General features: G+C 45.7%; 1 protein-coding gene across 1 annotated transcript in view; it reads left to right on the top strand.

Moving 5' to 3' along the window:
- The window catches only part of CUNH13orf42 (chromosome unknown C13orf42 homolog), a 21952-nt gene extending 14131 nt beyond the window's left edge, over nucleotides 1-7821 (top strand). Inside the window, exons 2-4 of the mRNA XM_028758698.1 lie at nucleotides 2829-2976; nucleotides 6557-6791; nucleotides 7647-7821. Coding sequence (XP_028614531.1) covers nucleotides 2829-2976; nucleotides 6557-6791; nucleotides 7647-7821 — 558 coding nt within the window. The remainder of the gene's footprint in view (nucleotides 1-2828; nucleotides 2977-6556; nucleotides 6792-7646) is intronic.
- The last annotated feature ends 12241 nt before the right edge of the window (nucleotides 7822-20062 follow it).

The raw sequence follows: 20062 nt of genomic DNA, 5'->3' as shown, positions 1-20062 counted from the left end.
ATATATATATATATATATATATATATATATATATATATATATATATATATATCTGTATATATATGTCTTTATATTGAGAGAGAGAAAGAGAGGTTAATACTAATGTCTCAATGAGATCTTGGAAAAAATAACAAAGAAATGTCATAGTTGAATAGTGATGTGTTTATGTGTCAAGCTGACAATGGATCAATTGTGACAGCTAGATTTTATGTCATCTTGACACAAGGTAGAGTTATTTGGGGAAAAAACACAATTGGAAAAGTTCACCTATCAGATTGGCCCATGGGCAAGCCTATGGGTATTTTCTTGATTAATGATTCTTGTGGAAGCTCACCCAGCTAACTATGGGTGGTGGTGCTCCTGGACGGGTGCTCCCCGTGACCCTTGTGCTATAAGAAAGCAGGCTGGGCAAGCCATGACATCAACCTTTTTCTATCCAAGTTGTTTTTAGTCCCGATGTTTTCTTGTAGCAATAGAGACACAACTATGGTGATGGGTTCACTAGCAGACATCACATAGCCAAGGAAGGCGTCAGCAAAGGTGAAGACAGAATGGAAGTGAGACACAGTCAAAGCCAAGTCAACAAGCAGAGTCAGCAAAGAGAGGCAGCAGAGTACTGGGAACTGGGGTGACAGCAGGGACTAAATCAAATGCAGTCAGAGGTGCAGAGACTGAGGAGCCCGAGGAAACAGTAGCTGTGAACTTTCAAAGTTCACCATGCATAATTAACCACAGAATTTAGAACTTTAGAAAATGACGGGAAAGATACATCACAATGGTAAAATCTAGGTGTTTCATAACAAAACTGCTGGAAAGGTAAGAGGAAAAAGGGCACATTTATACAATGAAACAAAGATTAAAAGCTACAGATTTCTCACCAGAAGACAATGCAGCATCCTTACTAAAATGTTGGGAATGTAATACGTAACAACAACAACAAAATAGAAAATGTGTTGTCTTATTTTTAGTAGCTATAACAGATAAGCTGATGCTGGGTAAGTTATGAAGAAGATAGATTCATCCTTACAGTTCAGGAAGCTGGGAAGTCCAAGGTCAAGGGGGCTGCCTCTGGCAAGGATCTCCTTCTGTTACTCCATGGCACACACTGTTCTAAGTCAGGAGCATGGAAGAATTACAAAGGAAAATAAGGAACGTGGCTCAGTCAAGGCTATGCATACAACTGATCCTGAAAGAGTCCTGTATCCACTCCGTCCTTGGTGCCCTTTGACACGGCTTTTGCAGCATCTCTGGTTTCTGCCGGTCAAATCGTGTCCCACTGCTCTGACTCCTGCAGTCCTCCCTTGGTCCCATCATCCTCTCTTCCGGCTTTCCATCTGCCAGACACATAGGTTGGTCAGCCTTGGGAGGATGAGCTCACTTTCTCTCCTCGTCAGTGGGCTTTGAACTTCCTCCTCTTTGCTCACAATTTAGCCGTTCTTTTGAAGCGGGTCGGATAAGCACCTGAGGATAATCTTTCTTTAAGAGAAAGTATTTAGGTTTGTACTGTGGTCCTTCAGCAGATTTTCCTATAAGAAGCTCTTTGCAATTCCGAAAAAGAAAAAGAAAATAAAAAAGAAAGAGATTATGTGATTAGTGTTTCCTAGTCTTACAAGATGTCCACCACAACATGCACCCAGAGTTGCCACCCCACACTCTACTCAGTAACTTAGGTCAGTTCATGGTTAACGCATGCGCACATACCACTCCCAGAGCCTCACAGAACCCGGACTCCATGTTTCATGCAACAGCCCACGTCGACAAATAGGGTCCTGTCTGTTTCTCTGAAATTCTTCATGGAGTTTTTCCTCAGTTCATGCGTCTGTCCTGGCCATGTCACTTGGAGTTCAATGTAGATCCCACCACAGTAACCCGGCTTCCACGAGGTGGATGTCTCTCAATGTTTGCGAGTTACCTTCTCCCTGTAAAGCAGTTTGACAGCTGCTGTGGAGGCAAAACAGGGGCAAATTATTTTCTCTAGTGTCTGACGACAAACTATGACCAGGAAGGAAATAGATGTTATTGTCTTCCCTTTGATGGTCCCCTTTGAGATGAGAAGTCCTGCAGCAGTCTTGGATTTTCCTTCCACAAGACTCTCAGACGATTGTGCCTGTATATTTCTTTAATTGACATAGTATACATATTTATGATGTATAATGTTAGAGTGTGGTGATTTGGTACGAGTTGCAGTATGTAATGATCACATTGTGATGATGGATGGCCGTTCCCACCTTCTTAAACACTAATTCTTTCTGCTGAACATCTTTGAGCCCCTTTGCTGGTTCTTTATAAGACATATAATAAATTCTAACTATAGCCACCGCTATGCTGCAGAATGCTAGAACTTCTCCTCATGTCCAACTATTTTGGCCTGTGTTAGCCCCTTTGAGTTTCTCCCCCACTCTTCCCTTACCCCCTCCCTGGGGACCACTGTTTTTACCCTTTACTTCCATAGCTCAAATCTTTTAACTTCTACACGTGAATGATTACATGAGGTATTTACCTTGCACTATCTGATTTATTTCATCTAACATAGTGTCTTCTGGTTCCATCTACTTTACAACAAATGGCAAGATTCCATTCTTCTCTGTGGGTACATAATATTCCCTCCTTTAAAAAAAATGTCTGCCCAGCAACAAGTACCACGATTGAACCTATATCTTGGCTGTCAAATTTTCCTCGGAAACCTCACAAGTACAAAACCCCATGAACATTTGGTTTTAGGAATATTAATTTTTCAATGTTTCTGGATTTTTGTACATGAGGACACCCAAGAAACTCCCAGGCAACTCTCTCTCTCTCACACCCATGCCACCATTCCTCTGTCACAGAAAGCAGCCTCAAAGAAATACTCCCAGTTCAGCACTGATGTGGCAGAGGCCATCGCCTTCTTTGACTCCATCATTGCAGAGCTAGAGACAGACAAACGGCCGAGAGCTTCTGAGGCTGACCTGCCTAACGAAGATGTGGACTTCGATGGTGAGTTCTGGGAGAGCCGCCTATGTGGTGAGGGGAGGTGGGGTGTGAGTGGGCTCCTGGGAAGAACTTCCCCGACATGTCAGCCTTGATCCCTCTACCTTGTTTCAGTCACCCTTGCTGTCAATGCCCAGCCTACGTCTGTGGTTCATTTACTACAGCTATCATGGTGGGAACTCTCCAAGACTCCATGAGGGAAAGCAAGAGGAGGTGATTAAAGAGAGAAGCCATCAACAAACTAGTGTTTTACAGGGGAAATGCTTCAGCTTTTCAAGATGAGAAGAAGAAATCTGAAATGTGAACATTCTTAATGCTACTTAGCGGTGCATTCAAAATGGCTACAATGGCGACGATGGGCATGATAGTGCACACCTATAACCCCAGCAATAGGAACTAGGAGGGTAGACAAGTTTGGAGGCCAGCCTGGGCTACGTAAGGAGATTCTGTTTCAAAAATCCATAACTTGGGGCTGGAATAGATCTCTTAGTCTATAACATGCTTGCCTCAGAAGCTTGAGGGTCAGAGCTCAGTCCCCGGCAGCCATGTCTGTGTGATGGTGTGACTCTATAATCTCAGTGTTCGGGAGATGGAGGCTGGAGGATCCCCGCGTTTGCCGTCCAGCCAGGCTAGCTTGATCACTGAGCTGCAGGATAGTGAGAGAACCTGTCTTCCAAAGCGGGGAGGGGGGAGAAATTAAAGAAGGCATACTCACAAATATACACAAACAATAAAGCCCAAATCCAAACCTCACAAGCCATGGAAGTATATATTTGATGTATGGACCTTTTATAAAGGAAGAAAATGGGCAAGAACTCAGCTCTGAGCCTTCTTAAGCTACTTAAAGTGGAGCATTAGGCAGGACAGAGATGAGGTGAGGTGAGGGTGCCTGTTCAGGCCCAGCGGATCCCAGAGAGGGTGGAGGGATGGGGGAAGACTTCACTGAATGAATTCTGGTCACCTTGAGCAAGGCAAACATGGCTCTGGCAGGACTTGCCCTTCTCCCTGATTCCCTCTGTTTTGCTAAAAACCATTAGATCACATTCCTAAAGTCTATTCCCTTATTTGGCCACTTCCTCCAAAGTCCAGCTACCAATGTATTGAAGTCCAGCAATCAAAAGTCCCTTTGGATCACCTAAGTAATCTGGCCCAATCAAAATTAAATTCCTCATCCTAACACTGAGTTTCCCTCTTTACCTTTACAAACTGCCATTTTCCTATGTAGCGTGTCTGTCTTCTCTATCTAGAGGCAGTCCTTGTCCTACTCTGGGGGACAAAATATCCCTGCCCCCTCTCCTTTGCTCCCTTCCCCTTCTCCCTCATCCTCCATCTCTTACAGTCTCTTATTCTCTGCCCTCTGGCCCTCTGGGGCAAATACATCTCCTTTATGCTGAGAACTTGGTCTTGGGATCCTGAGCCCATGGCATCCTCATACTCAATTCTAACCAACATGTCGTCCTGGCAGATGGCAGAAGTCCCAACACTTATGAGCTGAGTCCACTTTTACATTCCAGAATTGCTAATATCTTAATCTGCGTCTCCTCCCACCCCCCAACTGTGGAACCTGTCAATGACTTTATTCAGAGTCACTAGCTCTTGGACAACAAGATAACAGCGATTACTATAAATATCAGGTGATTCTTGAGTATTACACAATGCTCGCCACAAGGCAGGCTCATGCTTTCCTGTTGCTCTGGTGTGGCAGGCACTGCATTTCCATGGTGGCTTCTGTGGTTATAAAGGCGACACCCACTGTGGATCACTCTCCCTTACATGCATCTTAGTGTATTCTCTGCCTCCCATGCTGCTCCTGTCCCCATGACAGTGGCCTGGAAACCAACTGAAACTGAGGAAGGGATGACAGAGTCCTGAAGGACACAAGGACATCCTCATGGTTGTAATAAAAATGGTGGCTGTCATGAATGGGCCGTGTGTGGAGGGCTGGAAATGTTGTTCAGTCAGAAGAGTGCTTGTCTGGTGTTCACAAGGTCCTGAGGTCCATTCCCAGCACTGTAGGAACTAGGCATGGTGGTAATACATAGAATTCCACCACTCCAGAGGGGGCACAGAAGTCGAAGGATATTCTTGGCTGCAAAGAGAGTTCAAGGCTAGCCTGGACTACATGAGCCCCATCCATCCAGACAAAATAAAACAAAAGCCCCATAAACATAAGAAAGGCCATATCTTTAATCTCAGCACATAGGCAGAGGCAGAGGCAGAGGCAGAGGCAGAGGCAGAGGCAGAGGCAGAGGCAGAGGCAGAGGCAGAGGCAGAGGCAGAGGCAGAGGCAGAGAGGCAGAGAGGCAGAGAGGCATCTCTGTGGATTCCTATAGTGAGTTCCAAAGGCCAGTGTAGTGTGACAGAGTTTTCCTGGGAAGACATAACATAAATATGTCTGTTTATGCTAGTGTCCAGGGCCTAGACAGATAACCCATGGCAGACCAAAGTAACTTTTGTACAAATGTCCAAACTGGTGAACCAATGAGTTTTTATTGAGGTTATGAACAGGAGTTTGGGTGAGGGGTTACCTACAAGAGCAGGGCAAACTCAAAAGCAGCTGCATCACCAGAAAGCCTGCCCACCACAGGTGAGAACTCTTGGCTCCTGACAACCTGCAGCTCCACATCCTTCTTTCTGGGTTGGCTGCTCTGTCCAGCTACTGTTTACTCCTCTGGAGTTTTGGGTGAGGACTCCAGAGTCTTTCGGGTTTTTGTTCTGATACATGTGACCTTTTGGTGACCAGTTGTTCACCACTGTTGCTGGTGAATCCACTCCACCCTGAAAGAAATGTTTGAATGTGGAAGGGGGGCTGCAATCGGAGGGAATGAGCAATAGGACAGCCAGTGAGAACTCTCAGTGGTAAAAGTGTTTGAGCCTGAAAAACTGAATTAAATCTCCAGAGACAACTAACTCGTGAAGGTCGTCCTCTGATATACCGTTTCCTCCAAAACAGCACCAATAGTCTATGCTCACTGTAAATCAAATTAACCAAACAGCACACTGAGTGTTAAGAGAATAAAAGTGCTAGGAGCCATGGCCCAGCTTTTACGAGTTCACACTGCTCTCACAGAGGACTAGAATTCAGTCCCCAACCCCACTCTGGGCTCCCATAACTCTAGCTTCGGGGGATTCAGCACCTTCTTCTGGTCTCTGAGAGCACCCACACTCACATGCACATAATTAAAATGAAAAACTAATTTAAAAAAGAAACTAACAATTACCATCTGTAAGTCCCTACCACTGTTAACACTTGGGCCTGTGTCTTTCACAAATTGCTTTCAACACACTCAATTTTTATTTATATTTTCCTTTTTTAACAAAAACAGGATCTCTTTGAACAATATCCATACAATTCGTCGCGGCATCTTTCCCAGTCAATGAGCACAGATCTGGCCTCTGTCCCAATAGGAGCTTGCAGAGTCAGACTCCGCCCCTCCCCGCCTCCCACCCCTGCAGCCTCCTGCAGAACTCGCATAGTGAGCTCCAGCTTCCTTTGCTGTGGAGACCCTACCTGTTCAGGCTCTCCTTTCCTTTCTGCTCCCCTGACAGCGGCCATCCGCCCAGGTCACTTGCTTCTCTCTTCCAGTGGCTACCAGCTCGCGGGAGCACAGCTTGCATTCCAACTGGATTCTGCGGGCACCGCGAAGACATTCCGAGGCCATCGCTGCCCATGCCACAGCAGATAGCCGGTTTCGGAGGAGCACAGAGCACAGGGTCGCTGGCACCCAGCGGAGGCTTGAGAGACACCCCATTTACCTGCCCAAGGCTGTGGAAGGGGCATTCAACACCTTGAAATTTAAGCCCAAAGCCCACAAAAAAGAGTAAGTGCTTGGAATGAACTGAACCAGAACAATCTCAAGCGCCCCAGACTCCAGAAGGTGGCTGCTTCTGTCAGTGTGTCGGTCCCTTATCCCAAGCGCTAAAGTTGTTGATTTTACAGGGCAAAGGTCGGGGTGGGCGGGCGGGTGGTAAGATGTTTCCTCACAGGCTGTCCTCCCGGAGCCTAGCTCTCTGCCGTCTGTCCTCCACTCAGACCTTGCTTCTATCCTTTCTGCCCCCTTCCTCTCTGGCCTTCCGCTTACACCTTCTGACTATCTCTAATATAGTTTGGGTTGTACAGAGCAGAGCACCAAGCAGGAAGCAACATTACATGGAGACATTAGTGGCGAACCTTTGCTCTTCCGAGCAGGACTTCCTGCTGGCCTGGCCCCTGTGGGGACATACTGTCACTGGCTCCTGTGGCCTCTCTCCTGAAACATCCTTCTCTTAAGACTATGACAAAGTCTCACATTCCTCGTACCTCATGCAGGACAACCACTGTCACAGGACACAAGCGCCTATTCAGATTCCATAGCTGTCCCTTTACCTCTTAACAAGCCACTCAACTCTGATGGAACCGGCATTTCCTTGATAGAGTTTTACTTCCATGGTAACAAGAAATATGCTTGATATAGTAAATCCTTGGCCCAGCGCTCACCCTTGACCTCCTTTAAGGTCAGGTCAATGCCTACCTGAAGTCCATCTGTACCTTACCCTGTACCACTATAAGGTCTCCCCCCAAGGCCTAGAACTGGGGTAACAACATGATGTTCTCTGCAGGAATGGTGGTAATTTGGGTGTCCCTCTCTATGCAGTGGCCAGCTTGACCTTGACTTCCTTCCCTCCATCCCTTGCAGCCTAGGGAGTTCCAGACAGATCCTTCGAAACTTCTCCAAAGAGGACACGGAGTGGGATGAAGAGTTCTTCATGCAGGAGTCCCTGGTGTCTCTGGAGGAGGATCATTACGGGACAGAGAATCCCAAAGGGGAGTGGCTGGTCCGAGAAAGACTCTGGGAGAGGACAGTGCCCTGATTTGGCTTGCCTTAGCCTGGGTCTACAACAGGAGGTCTGCTTTCAGGGCAGTGTGAAATGTTTGGTAGAGTTAAAAAATGAAATTATAAACTTGTAACACAACCAAACACGCTCAACACACTACCCATCGGAGCCCAGCTAGTGCCAAAAAGAAGCTGAGTTTCCCAGGGGGATATGTCCTGGCGGGTATCAGAGCCTGGGCTTTCCACAGGAGTGGCCAGGAGAAAGCAGAGCCTGGCTGCTGGTTCCAGAGCAGAGGCACGGGGGACTTGAATGAGTGTCCCTGCCACCTTGCCTGGCCTGTCACACATAGGAGATTGTGCAGTTGGCTACAGGTAATGTGCTCAGAACTGGAAAGGAGCCAATCTGGAGTTCTGGCCCAAAGTGTCCAAAACTGTGTCCCCGAAGCCTATTGGTGAAGTCCTGAGCTTCCTCCATTCATGCAAAACACAGGCAAGAAAACACCCACTCTGCGCTAGGTCTTCTCAGGGTTTCCAGAATCTTTTGCTGCTAGGCTAAAAACAAGGCCAATATCCTTTCGGTAGGGTAGAGAAACGTCGGATCAGGGCTTGCCTTATGATCACCCTGTCACCCCTAGCCCAACCATCCATCTCCTCCACACAGACAGCCGGCTCTAGGCGGTGGTGATAGGTGGGTCTTTTCTAATTCTCCCTTCTAATTCTTACACAAATAAAGCTGTATCCATGCAACCAGCTCACCACAGGCTCTGCATCTCTCAGGTACAGGTAGCTGAAGCATGATGTTCTTTCTGTCTAGGAAGAATTTTGTAATTCAGCCATTGGCTGACTCACTGTTCCACTTTCAGTGTGTGCTTTGTAAACAGTCTTCATTAAGCTTAAGAGCCACTGGTCAAAGAAGACACTCCACTCTGACCTTCCTGCCTTTTCCTCATCCATATATTAACCAGGCGTCTTAGTCACCATCCCATTGCTGTGAGATGACACCATGACCGAGGCAGCTTACAGAAGGAAGGGTTTATTTGGAGCTTATGGTTCCAGAGGCTGAGCCCATGGCCATCATGGGGGGAGGAAAGGCTGCGAGCAGGCAGGCATGGCACTGGAGCAGAAGCTGAGAGCTCACATCTCAAAATAATAACTACAAAGGAGAGAGAGAGAGGGAGAGGGAGAGGGAGAGGGAGAGGGAGAGACTGAGAGAGAGAGAGAGAGAGAGAGAGAGAGAGAGAGAGAGAGAGAGAGGCACAAGCTAACTGGCTAACTGGCGATAGTTTCTGTTTTGGAAACCTAGTACTATACCTCCTCCAACAAGGCCACACCTCCCAATCCTTCACAAACAGTTCCACCAGCTGGGCCCCAGTATTAACATATATGAGCCTGTGGGACCATTCTCGATCCAGTCATTACACTTGGCCTGTACCTGCCCAGCTTCGGAGAGAGCTGAGGTCAGGCGTGCTGGTGGGGAAGGTGGCAATAGGCCTTCCTCACTGGCTTCTGGCAACTTATTATACAATGATGACTCTTCAGGGAGCATTCACATAAATGCAAGCCTGACTGGGATAGGAAAACCGGTGTAGAAAGAGAAGCACCATCTAAACCAAGTTAAGGACACTCTAGGCTTAGTGACCATGACAATTGCATAAAGTCCTGTGCTGTGTATTTTAATCAAATAGTAATAATTAAAACCTTTATATATGTTATCTTTCGTGTCTGAAGCTGAGAATTTTTAACCCTAAAGAAAAGTGACAGTAACCGTGCAGTGGCCCTAAGAACATTAAGCCAACACATTTCCCAGGTGAACTCACACCTGCCCTTTGGGTCCTCCTCTCCATTGGTTTTTCAAGTGCCAACATCAATGTCTGGGAGGTTTCTTTCATTTGTTGCTTGACTGAAAATGCAACATCCCAAGAGTTGTTTTATAGACAGCTTTAATGCTGTGGTCCATCTGCACATATTTCTTCCCTGAATGTGGCTTTCTTTAAAGTTCTGTGTTTGAAAGCTCTTTACTGTGGACAAACTAGGGGGTAGGGGTGGGGGTGGGGGGTGGAATTGGGAAAGAAGTCTGTTAGCCTCACCAAGCAACAGTTTGTAGTAGGCCGCCCTGATGTACCTCGGGGAAGGCACTGTGTCAACCTTGTGTTTAAGGAGAAGACAAGGGAGCAGGGTGGAGAAGATGCTCAGAGCCCAGCATACTTTCTCTTCTCTGAGATACGAAGCTATACCAGTCCACTTTGCTTGGGGTTTGAAATGCTTTTGTTTTTTAGTAAGACAGCCTGCTTGCAAAGTTCTAAAAGTTGAACTCATGTCTTATGGGACAACTTCTCTTTGAAGTTGGTGGCAAATCCCAGGATCTGGCCTATGGCTCATGAATCTTGTAAATACAAGGGTTTGAGATAAGTCAAATTGGAAAAAAAGGGCAATTTGGGAAAACCAAGATGACTGATTCTTATTCTTGAGGTATCCAATTATTGAAAGGGATCAGCTGGTCAGACAGTCTTAGTTTGGGTAGATGACGCCTGTAAAAAATGATGTCTTATTCAATAAAGTTCTTGTCTTTTAAGAAGAAAAACCTAAGTTCAACACCCTACAACTTTTTAAAAAAATATTTATTTTATTTATATGAGTACACGGTAGCTGTTTTTCACATCAGAAGAGGGCATCTGATACCATTACAGATGGTTGTAAACCACCATGTGGTTGCTGGGAATTGAACTCAGGACCTCTGAAAGAGCAGTCAGTGCTCTTAACCACTGAACCACCTCTCTACTCCCAACTTCTTTTTTTTAAAGTAAAACAAAAATTCTAAAAGCCAAGTTTGGTGGCACTCACTTATAACCCTGGCACTGGGAAGGCAGAGACTTGTGAATGCTTGGGACTACCAGAGTCTGTCTGTGTATCCTAATTGACAAGCTCTAGACCTGTGAGAGACCCTGACTCAGACAAAATACAAGGTAGATGACACCCAAAGAAAGACACCTGAGATTGTCCTTTAGCCTTCACACACATATATGTGCATACCTGCACATGTGTGAACACATACACACATAAACACACACACACACGCACATGTACATGGACACACACACATGCGCGCACACACACACACGGAACAGAAGGAAAAAGGAAAGAAATGAAGGAAAGAAAGAGACAAGTTTAAAGGACAAGACTCCCTGTCCACTGGCTTTGTGCCCTCTCATCTCCATGTAAGCATCCCACCACTGGGTTGCTATGCAACAACTGAGAACAGAGCCACCTGGTGTTAGACCAGAGCATCTCTAACAGAAGGCTGTATCTCCAGCATCACTGGCTCCCTTTCATAGTGATTTGTCTCTTTCTGTTGTTAATAATTTATCACAAATAAATTGTAATTAACAAATAAATTATCACAAATATAAAAGCATAAAATCCCCACAAGTTTATTACCTTAAAGGTTGGAATTGGGAAAATCCAAATCAGCTATATTGGTTAAGGGTTGGTAGGGCTTGTTCCTTCTAAAGCCCGCCCTAGCCTCTAGGGATGCTCACATTCCTTGCTAGTGTCCATTTCCTTGCATGGCCCCAGCCTCTTGCTTCCTCAGAGCCTCAGCTGATTTCTGCCTCCTCTTTATAAGGACACTTACAATGATATCAGTCCTTCCCATTTGGACAATTCAGGATCCTTGATCCATCTCAAAATCTTTCATTCAATCAAATAATCTGAATTTCTTTTTTCTTTTTGTTTTTTTTTTTTGTTTTGTTTTTTGCTTTTTGTTTTTTGTTTTTTGAGACAGGGTTTCTCTGTGTAGTCCTGGCTGTCCTGGAACTCACTCTGTAGACCAGGCTGAATTTCTTTTGTCAGGCTCTTATGTTCTAGGATTAGGTGAACATCTTTGGGAGGCTGTTCTTTTTTCAACCATATACCCAGTACCACAGGATGTCACTGAAGGCTTGTCACAGGAAAGTCTGAGTTAGTCACAGGAGGCCGGCTGGGACAGGAGTTTTCGGGCTCTACAGGTTTCCTCTCTTTCTCTGCGGTCAGCTTGCAGTCACTCCAGCCAGTGCCACTCTCTATCCCACCAGCAGGTGTCCTCTTGGCTGTGCTTACCGTGACCTAACTTGAGAATGCTCATTCTCACACAAATTCTCCCCACTTCACTTAGAGCTTCAAGAGGGAGAACATAGTCTGAGCTGCTGTCCGCAGTGCCTGGAACCTCACTAATCACAAGTTGTTGATGGCTTGATTGACAGTTTGTCTGAATGGACAAAGTGAAGAGCTCAGCTAAGGTCTGTAGACAGCAAGAGACATCATCGGGGTAAAGGGTTTGGGGAGGAGAGAGAGGTTCAGGCTGAAGCTGTATCGCGCATGATTCAGGCTGAGGCTGAAGAGCACATGCTCTGTACTGGAGGATGCGAGGCAGGTTTGAAGCCGCACAGAGCTTAAATTCATTCGTTCATGAGATATGAATGCCAAAAAGAGCAACCAGAGATGCCGGACACGAACTGCGGTGGATCCTGGAGCAGAAGAGCGAGACGGATGTGTGGGAGATGAATGAGCAGCGAACAGTTAGCATTGGGGGTGTGTTGAGGACACATAAGGTCTTATTTATCCCAAATGTGAATCTAGTATAATCATAATACTTTATTATTATTGTTATTATTACAATTATTATCATTATGATCTCCTAATAGTTTGGATTATGGCTTGGAGTCACTATGCCTAGCTCTGTTACTATTTTTATCTTCAATTAGAATATGTATTTGTTTATACATATATGTGTGTACCTGCATGAGTCTATGTGCACCATGCATCTGCAGCTGCCCAGGGAGGCAGAGGACACTGGGTCCCCCTGGAGCTGGGGCTAAAAGTAGTTGTGAGCCACCTGATGGAGGTCTGAAACCTCGTTCCTATGCTAGGACAGTGAGTGGAGCCATCCCTCTAGTCCCTCTCCCCCTTTTACAGACAGTCTCGTGTAACTGATACGTCTAGAACTCAATAGGCAGAATAGGTTGGCGTAGAACTCAGAGAGATCCTGCCTCTGCTTCCTAAGCACCAAAATTTAACATGTGCACCAACGTGCCTGGCATCATCAGCATCATTGTCAACCTGAGGTAAGACCCAGGCTGGACTCAGACTCGCTGTGCTGGAATGATGCTGGAATGGTAGTGCATGTCACATGCGCGGCTGTAACGTTCTAAGTGCTAAGGTGATAATTAGGTGATCACTGCCTGTCAGAGTTCGGGGCCCGTAGATATCATTAGCTGGTTACAGTGAAGGCGTATTAATTATCACCTAGGATATTAATTTTGCCACACAAAACAGTAGCGGAAGAAAATTTCTAAGAATGTTCTTCTAAGCATCGCTGGAGGAAGAATGATCTAAGAAAACCACTTTCAGGAAGACACTGTGATGAAAGCGGCCTCTTCAAAGTCATAGGTCTGTCCCCTCTCCCACCTCCATCCCCATGTCTGTGGATGAGTGCTCCTGGGTCCAGCTCCTGATGGAGAATCAGGTCTGAGCAGTAGCAGGGGTCCTCACAGCGGCACCTGGGCGCAATGGGCGTGGTCAATATTGCAGCTAACATTTTTCAGGCTTTCAAAGCATCTACATTTAAGTGCCAACCAGTTGTTTGCAATGTGACCTGTTTGCAATCGGGTCACCTTATTTCTTCTTTATCAAGTAAATCAGATTCAATTAAACTCGAAGGAGGCTGAATTTGGTCTTAAATGAGCCCCTGCATGTCACAATGCTCTTAGATTTATGAACATCACCCTTGCCTGTTTTCATATGTAACACTTTAGTCACAGAATTGTGACCCGGAGAAGATCCTAGCCCTAATTTAACGGATAAGGCTAAGTTTCTGAGAGCACGCTCAGCATCCCTTTCTGGGATCTGGTTGTATGCACGACTTTGGCCACACGATGGCGCTTCGCGTCCAACAATTCCCAGCTGAACTTTTAAAATGCAAGCTGAAAAGAAGACGTGCGATCGCCGGGAGGCGAGCTGGGCACGTGGGTGGATGTCCTCATTGTGGAAAAAGCCTACGTTTTCTCTGGTTTCCTGGATCCCAAGCGAAGGAGCTGATGTGAAATGAAAGGAATAAGAGCTGAAACCCAAGCCCTGGTCCATATGCAAATCAAAACTTCATCTTCCAGTGTGCTAATTGAGAAGGCCTTTATCTATCTATCTTATTTATTTTCGAAAGTCAATAATGAAGTCAATTATTATTGACTTTCCTAGAAAAGAGGTATCACCTGATTCACTAAGCTTCTGTGGTGTAGGAGCCCCAAGAAAGCCTCTGGTTTCTCTACACTACTGTTTGCGTCTTTCGAGGGGGCTAAAGATAAGACGACCAAATTTCCAGGGTAATAGTAAGGAGGAAAAGAAATCGTGTAGAACCTAAGGACATTGCTCACATCCACTGGTGAAAATCCAGCAGTTTTGTGTGATTTATCCTAAACCATGCGGAGTGCGCTGGGCCCAACACTGCACAGCATGTGGTCAAAATAAACGGTGATTTCCACAGCTGATGTATGTGACTAGTCTAAAGCACCGCTGCGGGCTGAGGACATTTAGGGAGATAGACTCTCTTCTGCGATTGGCTCCCCTGACTTTTGCATGCTGAATTGATAACTATGGAAATAGAACTGGAAGAAATCTGGAGCCTTTGTTTCAGGCTGTTTTTATCATTACCATCATCATTGTTAATTACTAGTTTGCTTGTTTTTCAGACTGGGTCTTACTGACTTGCACTCCAGTGCATCAGCTGTCCCAGTGGTGAGATTACAAGCACCAATCACAGCGTTGCTCTTCTGAAACTCCTGTTTTGTTTTGTTTGAGACAGGGTCTTGCCATGTTGCTCAGTCTACTGTGGAACCGTCTCCCTCCTCAGCTTTCCAACTGGAAAGGGCTAATAGCCAATAGCCAATAGCCAGTCCCAGGGTGACTGGCTTGAAAGTCTGGCTTTTAGCCCAGCCTTACCTTTAGCCCAGTTATGCCCACTAGAGCCGCCTTTCAGTGAGAGGTTAGCCACACACCAGGAGAGACAATCCAATTAAGAAGCACACAATGCTACCCAGATACAAACGCAAAACAGCAAAACCAGAGAAGGGTAGGATTTCTCCACACATGCAGATCCTTGCCCTGCAACATCCCTCTCATCTGCTTCCTTAACCAACAGCTAAAGCCCATTTAAGCATGTGGTATCCTCTAACCAGTGAAAGCTTGTTTCTCATCGCGCAGGATGCTAAGGCTGTCTTGCTGGGTCAGCTTACTTGTTATCAGAAGTGCGTCTGATGAAGTTGTATTTATAAACACCTGTCTAATTGAAACAACGCTGACGTCTGAACTGCATGTGCTGGGCTAAATTTAAAATGTCAGACCCAGCAGAAGGTGTGCTGTAAGTGGGATTTGAGAGCAAGTGAAACCATCTACAGGTACAGTGAGGAGAACCTCACTGAACAGGGTCACCAAGGGAACCTGCTTGACAGTGTGCACACTGCATCTATATCGGGGTATGAGTTATACTCGTATATGCATTTACCAGAATTCGTGGGACTGTTCACTTCAGAGCAAGAAAGGTAGCCACAAACAAATAAACAAACAAACCAAAACAACACAAAAACATCAAAAAACCCCAGCCCCCCTAAAAACAAAACATAACAAAAAAAACCTTGATCCCTCAAAACGGTAATCCCAGAATATGCAGGGAAGCCCATGATGTCATGGGAAAGGAGGGGCCCTTTCCATACAGTAACAAGTCCTCCCCAGCTGCTAATGCATCTGAAAAACATACGAGATGCCAGCTAATCTTGCAGACAGCTTCAAAAGCCAGAGACGGCCTTCCTCATGCACATGCTGTCTGTGTCTTTTCAAATGTTTACAGAGTATTTACAAAGAGTAGTCCTTTGGGTGGCAGTTGTAATTAGGGAAACTGGCAGAGAAAATTAACACATACCATAAAAGACGGATAATTAGTCCTCTGCCATATACAATATTATTATCAAATGGCATTCACCCTGGAATCCGATTGGTTTACACACACTGGCCTCACAGGCACGCTCCTCCCTTCCACATTACTCTGGGTATGAAGCTGCCACGTTCCATGGATGATGGGCCATATGGTACTTAACATCAGAATGAAAATGAGCCTGTGCTTCTTGTGTGAGATGCTAAAATTTATTAGAAAATCAGAAAGCCTAATTTCCACCAAGTTCCTGAGACCTACCATCTGTTTCATGGAAAAGAAAGAGGGAGTTTTTTGTTTTTTGTTTTAATTTTGCTTATTGTGAAGTGTGAGAGTGAGCATTTGTATGTGTTTGCAAAACCGGGTGTATGTGTGTTGAAGGCTGTACGGGAGAATCAGAGCAAGTACACTTGGCAGGGCCGAAAGAGCTGTCAGCTGAACGTGGTGGGAAGGATTTGGGAAGCATAATTATGGAAATCATTTATCCTGGAGACATTTTCTCAGGACCACATGTCCTTTCCATAGAGATTCAGCACAGAGTCTTCTAGCTTTTGCAAATATGCAAAATCACTCGTTTGGAGTGAACACGGGGCTCAGTCTCAGACACTTGGTCCTGGTGTCTTTGAGGGTCTGGCCTCTCCATGGAGTAGAGGGAGCCAGTGAAGACAGGAACAATGCACTGGGAAAAGTCCAGGACCGAGATGGCAGAAAGCATTCTCAGGCAAGCTGCAGCTGGGTGGGAGAGGGCTCTGAGAGGAAAATGTGAGGGGCGCTTGTGCCAAGCTGGAGCTCCTGAGACACATGGCTGGGTGCCTTCAGAAGTCTGTCTGGGCATTGATTTCAGTAAACCATCTCAGTCTCTAGCATGGTCAAGTTTGCAAGATGCTATCTTAACTGTGAGTCATGTTTTAGTAACTGCCGTGGCCCTCCATCCCGGGTACCCAGGAGGGTCTGGCAACCCTCTTCCTTGAGTTTGTAACATTTATTTATTGGTCATCTTGCCTTCGAATCACAGATGCCAGGTCTGCTGGAACAGCCTCAGGGGATACTCATTGGATCCGATTAGTGGCTGGGTTTCTCCTCTGTGACCCCCAGAAATACTCAGGAAGTAGACAGCAGGCAACAGTTTACCTGGGCCTTCAACATATCAGCAGCGATTCAGTGGAAGAATAAAGTTTTCAGGCCCCAGTGGACTCCACATGATAGCATGTCAGGGTTAAGCACTGGTTGAGGCAGGCATTTCTTGGATGATATCCAAAGTGGTTTAATTAGAAGCCTCCCAGTAGACAGTATCCTGTAAGAGGCAGCCTTCCTGAGGGGTGTACTTGAAGCCAAGTTCAGGCTTCTGGGAACATGCTTATGACCTGACTTTCAGAAACAACCCTGCCGGACTCAGTCCCTAGTGTCCTCAGGCCTCATGGTTCATGAAAAATGGCTTTGTCAAACAGCAGACAAGAATTTCTGCATCTCAGAAAGGACCAGGTATGCCTTTGATCCCAGCACTCTGGAGGCAGAGACGTAGATCTCTGTGAGTTTAAAAATAGCCTGGTCTACACAGTGAGCTCCAGGACAGCCACAGCTATTTAAAGACCCTGTCTTAAAGGAAAAGAAAGGGAAGAAGGAAGGAAGGAAGGAAGGAAGGAAGGAAGGAAGGAAGGAAGGAAGGAAGGACAGATTGGCAGATGGAAGGAAGGAAGGGAGGGTGGGAGAAAAGAAAGGAGGGAAGGAGGGAGGAAGGAAAGGAGAAAGGAAGGAAGAAAGAAAGAAAATAAGAAAGAAAAAGAAAGAAAGAAAGGAAGGAAGGAAAAAAGGAAGGAAGGAAGAAAGAGAAAGAAAGAAAGAAGGGAAGGAAGGAAGGAAGGAAGGAAGGAAGGAAGGAAGGAAGGAAGGAAGACACTAGGGACCAGAGACCCTCTGCAGAGGAAAAGGCATGCACAGCAGAATCAGTAGGAAGAGTCACCATTGTCCTGAAGGTCTGACAGGACTGGGGCACTCTTCCTTCAAGACCCCCCTGACTTGCCACACACACAGGTGGTAAGGTAGCATGGCCAGCCCCCTGGCACTTTGCTGGTCTCTGCTCCCTGGGGTATAGCTTCTGCAGCGACAGCATGGCATGGTTAGTGTGTTGACACCTCAGGGGCATAGTTTGGGCTTCACACTCAACTCCTGAGAGAGCTTAGCATTGGAGATATGAACCCCTGGGGTGCCAGGTGGCAATCCTGCTTGCTCCCAACAGGAGCAGCCCAGCTTTTACTCGCTGGGCAGGGTTCAGCAGAAGGTCGAGGGCAGTTCCTAGCTTCACTGTCGACTTCCAGAGACCTGGTAAGACGCTGAGTGTGCAGCTCCGGCCTGGAGACACGTCGCTGGACACCATGGTAAGCAGCTGCCAGTGGCCCCTGTTCTGCTGAGACAGAGTCTCCCTGACCCCAGGTGTAGGTTACTTTATTCAAGATTTTGACAAAAAATGACACAAAAGTAAACAACTCTAGACAGTAAAAGTCTAGATGGGGAATTTCAAAAGAACAGTAGATTTCAGCTTCAAGTTAAAAGTCAAACAAGTTTTATGAGTCCTAAACACTATCTGCCTTCCTAAGTCCATTGCTTTTTAAGGTCAGTCCAACAAATTGGCACTTCTCTTTGTCACTGAGTATGGTCACTGGATCGCCTCACATTCTGACTTCTTCCTGTCCACCCATCCTAGATATCTTGTTATAACTAAATGTCAATTTGAAGTTCAATTCCTCTTTCCAGAAGAATTCTAAAGAAATAGGAAATCACCGTTGGATCACACAGTAGCAGCTGCCACTAGCAAGCTCTGCCAGGAGATGGTAGGAGGAGGGGCAGATTTTCAAAAGAAATGGGACATTTGCATCGTCTCAAATTATCTTTAGCAAATATTTAGTAATTACTGAGGAAATTGGGGTAGGCTTAGCATAGAGAATCCTAGCAGATGTTACTGTAGCCCAGTGTGCTGTGTGCAGCACATTAGCCATCGGTGGTACACGGTCACAGGGTGGACAGTGGAAGGTGATGTGGAGACAGGACAAGGGAATGCAAGATGGGATCCTGAAGAGCTCAAAGGATGTTAGCAAAGCAAGCACACAAAGAACAATGAAAAGTTTCCTTCAGCTCGCTGGGTGAACTAACACTGACAGCACCGTGAGAGAGGAAGTCCTCAACTCTGAGAGATGCGTCAGTTACCCACGATGTTATCAAGTGGAGATGGACGGGGGTACCCAGGAGGATTGATTGGCATAGTCACAGCCCTTCTGAAAGTTTACAATCCTGTGACTCGTTTAGAGTATAACAAGATATATACGCGCGCGTGTGTGTGTGTGTGTGTGTGTGTGTGTGTGTGTGTGTGACGCATAATATATTTTAAAAAATCAGTTGTTGATGGCTTGGCATTGGGTCAGCAGCGTGTAAACTGGAAGGCTGTCTTTGAAATGAGTCACTGCCTCGCTGCTGACAGGGCTTTAAAGTTGCTTCTCCTACAGTTTTATTCTGAAGTATAATTCTCTGGATTTTACTGAAAACCTTTTAAAAACACTACTATATTAGGCCAAGAAATATTGGCACCAGGGCTGAGAAAGAACTCAGTGTATGGCTTGCCCGGCACAAACACAAACCCCCAGTCTTGATTCCCAGTACTTCAAAAGAAGGTCTATACCTCTAATAGCAGCACCCACAAGGCAGGGAGAAGGGTCTGAAGTTTAAGGCCAACCTATGCTACAAGTTCGAGGACAGCCTGAAGTGCTACATGAAATTCCACACCAAAAATACAAATGAAAATTAAAATACTTTTTATAGACAAATCATACAATACGTTCTGATAATGGTTTCTCCTCCCTCATCTCTTCCCAGATCCTTCTTACCCTCACCCAACTCCATACCCTTCCTTCTTGCTCTCTTTAGAAAACAAACAGGCAAATAAAATGAACCAAATAGAATTAAGAAGAAAGAAAGAAAAAGCACAAGAAACACACACACACGCACATACACACATATACACACACATATACACACACATACACATAGATACACATATACACCCCCAAACCTATAAAAACACAAAATCAGAAACCATAATATATAAACAAAAGACAAGAAAGATTAAAAATGTCCAAACAAAGCAATATGAGACAAACCAAAACCAAACCAACCAACCAACCAAATAAACAAACACAAAAAAAGGAATCTATAAAGGCACCACTGAGTTGGTTTTGTGTTGGCCATCTACTGCTGGGCATGGGACCTGCCCTTATATCATGGTTAATGTACCCAGTGATATTCCATTGGAGAAAACTGATTTTTTTTTCCTTTG

Source organism: Grammomys surdaster, unplaced genomic scaffold (assembly GCF_004785775.1).
Source record: "Grammomys surdaster isolate TR1022 unplaced genomic scaffold, NIH_TR_1.0 126219, whole genome shotgun sequence".
Classification (NCBI taxonomy): domain Eukaryota; kingdom Metazoa; phylum Chordata; class Mammalia; order Rodentia; family Muridae; genus Grammomys; species Grammomys surdaster.
Note: the sequence above shows the minus strand (reverse complement) of the source record. Positions and strands in the feature narration are given on the sequence as shown.